This window comes from Periophthalmus magnuspinnatus, chromosome 6, assembly GCF_009829125.3.
Source record: "Periophthalmus magnuspinnatus isolate fPerMag1 chromosome 6, fPerMag1.2.pri, whole genome shotgun sequence".
Lineage (NCBI taxonomy): Eukaryota > Metazoa > Chordata > Actinopteri > Gobiiformes > Gobiidae > Periophthalmus > Periophthalmus magnuspinnatus.
Genome location: NC_047131.1, coordinates 16,490,256 through 16,498,892, shown reverse-complemented (window position 1 = coordinate 16,498,892; position 8,637 = coordinate 16,490,256). Strand labels below are relative to the sequence as shown.

General features: G+C 42.0%; 1 protein-coding gene across 1 annotated transcript; it reads right to left on the bottom strand.

Moving 5' to 3' along the window:
* Positions 1 to 266: 266 nt before the first annotated feature.
* On the bottom strand, positions 267 to 2,274 carry LOC117372191 (F-box/LRR-repeat protein 14-like). Its single transcript, XM_033967958.2, has one exon. It carries the CDS (start codon positions 1,727 to 1,729, stop codon positions 518 to 520), a length of 1,212 nt encoding a protein of 403 aa, XP_033823849.1. The 5' UTR covers positions 1,730 to 2,274; the 3' UTR covers positions 267 to 517.
* Positions 2,275 to 8,637: the final 6,363 nt, after the last annotated feature.

The following is an 8,637-nucleotide window of genomic DNA, read 5'->3' as shown; positions in this document are numbered from 1 at the left end:
TATTTGCTGTAGCGATGTTGCAGATTTCTTTTGACACGATGGCATACTGAAACACCTTGTACATAATTTTCCGCAGGAATATCGAACATTATCAAACTGTACACAAGTAAACAAAGCGACAGGAGTGATCAAACCACTTCAATTTGAAGTACAATTTTGTCAATCATTCGGTACAAAAAATATTTGTTACATTAGTAAAAAATACATCAAACACAAAGAATATGCTATTAAAACTTCAAATGATACTCTGGGTTTATTGTTAAAGAGTGAATAAAACATCTAACTATTTATCTTCAATAAAAAGTCCTTAATATGAAAATGTCCACTGTTTTGGGTCACAAAAATAGTCAATGCCTTTTTCAACAATAGTAGGCACTCCTGTGTCAAAGGGTGAGGTAGCTCATGAAACCCGCACGGGCTGAAGTAAGAGCCAACTGAATTCAAAGAGTGGAGACGCATGTCAAGGTGAACAATGACCTCAAGCATTTTAGTATCCAACAGACATGACAAGTGGTCCTCACCTCATCCTCTCACTCTCAGTCATCTGCCACAGTCCCAGATTTAACACTTTAAGGCATGGGAGCTGCGTGATTCTCTCCAAACCTCTTTTGGTGATTTTTGTACAACCATACAGATCTATCCCTGTGAGCTGGGTCAGATGGTCAGCTATGAGCTCCAACCCTTTGTCAGTTATGCGGACACACTGTCCGATGTTCAGAGTCTTCAGTTCATGCATCTGGCGCACCATGCGGTTGATGCCATCGTCACTGATATGACAGGAGCATAGGGAGAGGGACTTGAGCTGGTACAAGCCCTGTGCAATGTAAGCCAGACTCTGATCTCCAATCTTATCACAGAAAGAGACGTCCAGCCCACAGAGGCAGAGTGTGCCCATGGCCAGGTGCATGATGCCCGTGTCACTGATGTTATCACATGACCGGAGGTTCAGGCAGCACAGGTTGGTCATGTGTGACAGGTGGATCATGCCAGCGTCCGATATTCCCCCACAGAAGCTCAGGTTTAGCACCTTTAGCTTGTTCAGACCTTTGGAGACGTGTTTGAGGGACAGGTCTGTGAGCTTCTGGCAGTCCTGCAGGGTGAGCTTCTCCAGAGATAGGCAGCCCTCCGCGGCGCTGCGGGTCATTCCCGCCAGGTGCCCTATGCCCACGTCGGACACATGTCTGCAGCTGCGCAGGTTTAGGCTCTTGAGCCGGTGCAGGCCCCAGGCAATGAGCAGCAGACCCGTGTTGGTGATGTTACTGCAGCCTCCTAGCTCCAGCACCTCCAGATTTTTGAGGTACTGCGCGATGCGGCCCAGGCTGGAGTCCGTGATCTGCTTACACAGGCTCAGGTTGAGCACGCGCAGGGACGGGATGTCCTGTACAAAAGCGTGTCCCAGTCCGTTGTCTGTCAGGTTAAAACATCCACACAAGTTTAGACTTTCGATGTGCGGCATGCCCTGGATCACGTAGCTCAAACTCCTCCTGAGACTCAGAATCTGCACTTTCTTGATCCCTCTGGTCTGCAGGCTTGGGAACAGGGACGGGTTGGCTCGCCGCAGATGGAGTTTGGCTTCCACCCCCCTCCACACAGACTTGTGGTACGAGGCGTCCCTCCAGGCCGCGCACACTTGAGCCACTCTACCTTTGTCTTTTACGTCCAGATAACTGAAAATAATGGCGAGGATCTCAGGGAAAAGGCACGATATGTGAGTCTCCATTTCAAACATGGCTGCTGTTGAAGGGAGCTCCGCAACAGATGTTGTCCGTAGCGCCAGTGTGGCTGTGATTAGCTCCGACACTCCGAGACAAGTTGCTCGCTGTGCAGGCAGCGTTAGCTTGATTACAAATAAGCTAACACAATTAGCTGTTTATGAAGAGAAGCGCATCCATCTCACAGCAACGACGTTGTTCAACACGCATCGTGAATTAGAGCATCACCGGGACAGTCAACACAGATGGTAAAGTGAAAACCCGAAGGATTTAGGCTGGTATTTACCTAGCAGGCTAGGTTAGCAGCTAGCGAGCGTCGGCGCAGAAAGCTTTTCAAACTTGTGTGCTCCAAAGCGGGTCCGTTCACGACACAAAGCTCGATCCTTCTCCCGGCGCGTTCCCTCGGGGCTCCAGTAAAGGCAGAGATGTTATTTAGTGGAGCTATTCTTCTTGTAAACGCACATTTGGGACAGTTTGTGCTCTTCCTGCACCATTTCCCGATAGCGTTGCAGCAGTGCGATCTGATCTGACCAAATGAATAAGCTGCACTTTGTTAGCTCCGGCCAAGGCGAGCAGCACGAGCGCCTCCTGCAGGACGTGCTCAGTACTGCTACAATAAAACACTGCCTTTCACACACATTATCATCTTTTGCGGTGTGCTTATTTATTATATAGGCATAACCATTTGAAATAGAAAATGCAGTTTTCTAAAGAAGACAAAAAATTTAAAGAGACTCCAAAAGTAAAACTTAAAGACGACCTGTTTGATTGGCCTGCCATAACTGTAACTTTTGAAAATGTCCTTGTCTGCTTTCCTCACCTGAACTTTTCAAAAAAGACCATCAACACTCGAACTCATCTGGATCCTGCCTCTCACACAACATCAAACTCACCCTGGGATCAGCATGAAGGTACAATCATTAAACACCACACATTTGACATCCACTGTTTCAATAGACTAAAATTTATCATCTAAAATTTTCCACATTCCGGTGATTATCAGCAGAGCGGCCTATCCATAGACACACACACACATAAATGTTTCAAAGTAGAGGCTGAAATCTGCATGTATATTATATCTCCATACATGTTTGTAAAGCCAAAACCCAAGATATTTATGGGTGGTGACTCTTTCAACCAATGTACCATCCATCCATTTTCTTCTGCTTATCCGGAGCCAGGTCGCATGGGCCGCAGCTCCTCCGGTGGGTCCCAAGAGGTTCCCAGGTTAGCCGAGAGACATAGTCTTTTCTGGGTCTTCATTGGGGCCTCCTTCCGGTGGGACATGCCCAGAAAAGGTGTCCAGGGGGCATCCGGAGCAGATGCCCGAGCCACCTCAGCAGGCCCCTCTCAACGTGGAGGAACAGCGTCTCTTTTCCGAGCTCCTTCCGTGTGGCCAAGCTCCTCACAACATCACCTGCAAACAGCAGAGATGAGATCCTGTGGTTCCCAAACCAGACCCCCTCCGGCCCCTGGCTGCGCCTAGAAATTCTGTCCATAAATACAATGAACATAACCGGTGACAAAGGGCAGCCCTGGAGTCCAACATGCACCGGGAACAGGGCTGACTTACTGCTGGCAATGTGAACACAGCTCCTGCTCCGGTCATACAGGGACCGGACAGCCCTTAGCAAAGGACCCCGGACCCCATACTCCCAGAGCACCCCCCAAAGGACACCATGAGTGACACGGTCAAATGCCTTCTCCAGATCCACAAAACACATGTGGACTGATTGGGCAAACTCAGGAACCCTCGAGCACCCGATGGAGAGAATAGAGCTGGTCCAGTGTACCATGACCAAGACGAAAACCACACTGCTCCTCCTGAATTCAAGGTTCGACTATCGGTCGGATTTTCCTCTAGTACCTTGGAATATCAATGTACCATTTCGTCTATAAAGATTTGTAGCTTGTGCATCACTTAAATGTTTTTTAGAAAAAATATATATATATTAGTTTTATCTTCATTCTGCAATTTTTTGTATTTCGGGTTTCATTAAAATCCTATTGCAGTTTTAAAATCGCCTGATCAACAGAGGGAGCACTTGCATACAAAACAGCATCACCTGCATATAAATGTATGAGGCTTTCTCTGAATTTGCAACCAGTGGCATTAAAAAATATAGTAAAAAGTTGCGGGCCCAAAACTGAGCCTTGGGGCACTCTTTTGCTTAAGGTTAAAAAACGAGATTTAACCCCTTTGGCTTCTACTGCCTGGGTTCTGTTTGAAAGATCATTCTGGAACCACTTACATGTAGCATTGTCAAATCCAATATGTTTCAGGCGCTTCAATAGGATTTTATAATCTACTGAATCAAAAACTTAAGTTAAATCAATAAACAGAGCGACAATTGTGTTTATCATCAAGGGCTGAGAAAATGTAATTTAAAACTTTTGCCAGTTGCCGTGACCATACTATGCCATTTTCTGAAAGCCAACTGATAAGACTTCAGGAGCATTTATTTAAATAAATTGTAACTTGATTTGCAACCAACTGTTCTAAAACTTTTGCAAGACAAGATCATTTAGATATTGACCTGAAATCATTTACATTTTTAGTTGTCCCACCCTTATGTGAAGGAAAAACATATGCTCTTTTCCATAATTCTGGTATAATTGCCATTTGAATTGATACATTAAAAATATGTAAAAGAGGTTGAATTAAATATGGGGCAGCTAGTAAGAAGCTAGTAGAAGTTTTGGATCAAGGTCATCAGCTCCTGTGGACTTCTTTGGATCTATGGAGTGGAGAGCATTTAAGACCTCCATGTGAAGAAAAAATGTGACTGTCATCTACCAGGTTCAGATTCCACATAATCAATATCAGAAGGATCACCATTATTATTCAAAACAAGCAGAGATAAAATGCCTATTAAAAGCATCACATATTTCCTCTTTTGAATTTACAACAGCGAAATCCAATGAAATATTGGTTGGTAATGGATGGGACCTTACTGTCCGCCAGAACTTAGCCAAATTAAGTAGTAAGTAAGACATTTTTGTCTTTCTAACTTGATAAACATCTATTACTTTTTTAAGAAAAAAATGCCCAATCCAGATCTGATTTAGTTGTGTGTGCAGTTTTCCAGCAGCATTTCTTTCTCCAATTAAACTTGCAATGTCTGTGTTGAACCAAGGATTGTTACAGTTTTTCATTCAAATGTTTCTTTTAAGCGCATGTCAGTCTGCAATTTCATTAAATGAATTTATAAAAATGTTTAAGGCCATATCACGGGGAATGTTGATTTTAGGCCGATATCACTGTTAACACAGGTCAGAGATGAAGGCAGCTCATTGAAATGTTTATATGATCTTATCACCTTTACACACAAATGTGTCTTTTTCACTTTTGTATTTCAAATACACCCAATTGGACAGTGCCTCATAATTATGGGGTTTGTTTAAGAGGATATCAATGAGTGTGCGTTTATTTACAGTTTTTGGAAATTAATTAATTGTGTGAGATTCAGGCCATTGCATAGGTCTTTCAAAGTTTTGCACTCTGACCAGTTAATATTAATCTCGCCCATCATTAGGACCTTGTAATTTAAAAACACACTGCTTCTTTGTGTAACATCATGTGAAAGTCAAAAGAAATCAGCCAAGATATCAGGAAGAGAAATGTGCACTTCTGTATCATCCAGTCTGGATCATCCTTGGGTGCAATTTGCAATGCCTGAAGATGCCACATTTATCAGTTCAAATGATTATACACAAGTATAAACACCATGGGAATGGTCAGCCATCATACTGCTCATGAAGGAGATGGGTTCTGTGTTCCAGAGATGAACCTGCTTTGGTCTGAAATGTGCGTCCAAAGAACCCAAGAACAAAAGCAAACAACCTTGTAAAGATGCTGGCTAAAGCTGGTAAGAGTGTGTCATTACCCAAAGTGAAATGAGTCCTGCACCGGCATGGGCTGAAATGCCACTCAGCCAGGAAGAAGCCAATACTCCAAAAGAAACAAAAAAGACAGATTACAGTTTGCAAATGTACACAGGGACAAAGACCTTAATTTTTGGAGACATGTCCTGTGGTCTGAAGAAACTAAAATTAAACTGTTTGGCCATAATGAGCATTGTTACATTTGGAGGAAAAAGGCTGAAACTTGCGAGGCTGAGAACACCATCCCAACTGTGAAATACAGAAGTGACAGCATAATGTTGGATGAGACTGGTGCACTTCACAAAATAGATGGCATCATGAGGAAAGAACATTATGTGGAAATACTGAAGCATCATCTCTAGACATCAGCCAGGAATTTAAAGCTTGGACGCAAAGGAGTCTTCCAACTGCCGTGTCTAAATTTGACGATTGCGCATTTTGTGTGTGTATTTGAAGGGCACTTCCATCACTTCCGGCGCGATAAGGCCTGTCCCATTTCATGCATACCACACATGCAGCCGACAAATGTGCCCTGCATTTTCAGCATTTCCTTGGAGATCAGCCGTGAACGAAGAATGCATCCAAGTAGATTTTGCGCACTCCTGTATCCCTTCTGTATAACATATATTTGCTTATTGATATTCAAAGGGAAAGATTCATTCCTTAATTAATTCAATCTAAACAGAAATAAACGCCTGCGACGATGATAACTTGACTCTTCAATTAAATAATAAATAATTAAAAGTAAACCTGTAATATTTCAGAGTCCATTTTAAATGATTAGCTCATTAGTCAGCAGCGATTCAATGTAAGTGCACAGCGCTTGATGTATGCTCCGTGGTGTAGGTCTGTCCCATTTTGACATGGCCTTTGCGGTGGACAGAGGCTACACAAAGGAGCACTCTTCATCAGCCGGGTCCTTCGAACGGTACTTTGAAGTGTGCAACCGTCGAATTGAGACACAACAAATGACCTGAAGCATATTGCCAAAGTGGTTTAAGGATAACAAAGTCAGTGTTTTGGAATGGCAATCACAAAACCCTGATCTCAGTCCTATTGAAAATTTATGAGCAGACCTGAAAAGGCATGTGTGAGCAAGGCGGCCTCCAAACTTGGCTCAGTTACACCAGTTCTGTCAAGAGGAATGGGCCTAAATTCCTGCCAACTATTGTGAGAAGCTTGTGGAAGGATATCCAAAACATTTGACCCAAGCCATACAGTTTAAAGGCAATGGTACCAAATATCAATGAAATGTATGTAAACATCTGACTTTGAATAAAGTCGTGAAAAATAGTATTTAAAAATCCTCTTATTATTCTGGCATTTAGCAAATAGAAATAATTTTGATAATCCTAATTGACCTAAAACAGGAAAAGTTCAGTCTGATTTCATGTCAGACAGTGAGAAAAAAAGCACATGTAAACTTCTGATTTCAACTGTAGCTAACAGACAGAAGCAGATGTTCAAAAGGCTTTAAGCAGGAGATTCAAAGGTCTACAGACAGGTGCTTTTTGACATAAATGACAACACCACCTCATTTAGACAACTAAAAACTTTGTAGTTTTCAATATTGATTTTTATATCACTTATTTTATTTGATAACCAGGTTTCAGAAAATATAAATAAATGTATGGATTTGTCTGATTGGCCTAAACTTGAATGTAATCTCGTTTAGAAGTTTATTGAAGTTTTTCATATCAAATAGGCCTAAGTCTTTAGGAATACTAGGCTGATCTGAGATTGACCTTGGTCGATGTGACAGTGTGCCTGTACGTGATCTGAAGTCACTTTCCTACACCTTGGACTATTGGAGACATTAAAGTACAACAGTAGTTTAATGTCTCCAACAGTCCGCACGACTGGACAGTGTGTCTCTGAGCACAGTGTTTATGTGTGATACCACAGCTCTACCATGGCACTCGTTTTCAGCCCTTGCAAAGGCTACCGTAGTGGTGAGTTGCCCTTTTACATTTTTTACCTTTTCGATCCACAGTCTACTAAGTCCAAGAGCACCAAAAACAGTGTCACCCCTCCCCAGCCCCTCCATGAGTTCCTAATTTACTGCAATAGGCTTTCCTGCTCTGGACTGTTACTTTCAAATGCCTTTGAACTGGCAGGAAGCCTGGAGAGGTGACCTAACTCTGGCACCAAAGCACAGGAGGTTAAAGGTTATTAGCGAGGCAGTGTGAAGATAACAAGAGGTGCATTCACTTGATGACCTATTGACTCGTTGTATCACCATTAGTGTAGACCCTTTAGAGTGGATAATTATTCAATAAATAAAGAAAAATTATCACTGTATCACCCAAATTTAATAGTCTGTAATGAATGTTGCATGCGATTAAATCTGACTGCATGTTCGAATACTTGCCACCAGAGGTCAGCAGGTTACTGCATGAATAAACTCACCACTGCCGCAGTGTTTGGTTGTTTGGAAAATATTTATTTATTTATTTATTTATTTATTTATTTATTTATTTATTTATTTATCAATAGCAATAGGCTTCAATGTATATATTTTAGGCTATTCATGTATGGCAATGGTGCACGGTTGCCAAAGCAATCAACCAATTTAAAACACTTAAATCATTTGAAAGGAGAAAGCCATTAAGGTATAAATAAAGCTGGAGGAACCATACTATTGCTGTGGCAATTGCAACAGGCATCTTGTGACTGTAAAAGATACTAATAATACTGTAAAAAAGGAACATAAATCAAACATCATTAATGAAAGGCCAAAAATTGAACTATAAGAACTATATGAAAATGAAAACTCACCTTAAATAGGCTACATCACTAATCTATATTTAATGCAGAATTACAGTTTGCGTGCTGTCATCAGTGACTTGCTAAGCATCACTCTGCTTATTAGCAATATACATTTTACCTGCCCCCATCTCCACCCAGCACACCTAAAGAAAACTGCACATCTAAAACCTGTTGATTATGTATGTACGTATCAGCCTAATAAACGTTTGTAGCCTAATAATAAAGTGAATCCAAACATACGGTGCATGCGGAGGAGAGGCAGTGATAGTGA

Bases quoted from the DNA above. Each gene is read 5' to 3' on its own strand.
- LOC117372191 (XM_033967958.2), bottom strand. From the start codon at position 1,729: ATGTTTGAAATGGAGACTCACATATCGTGCCTTTTCCCTGAGATCCTC.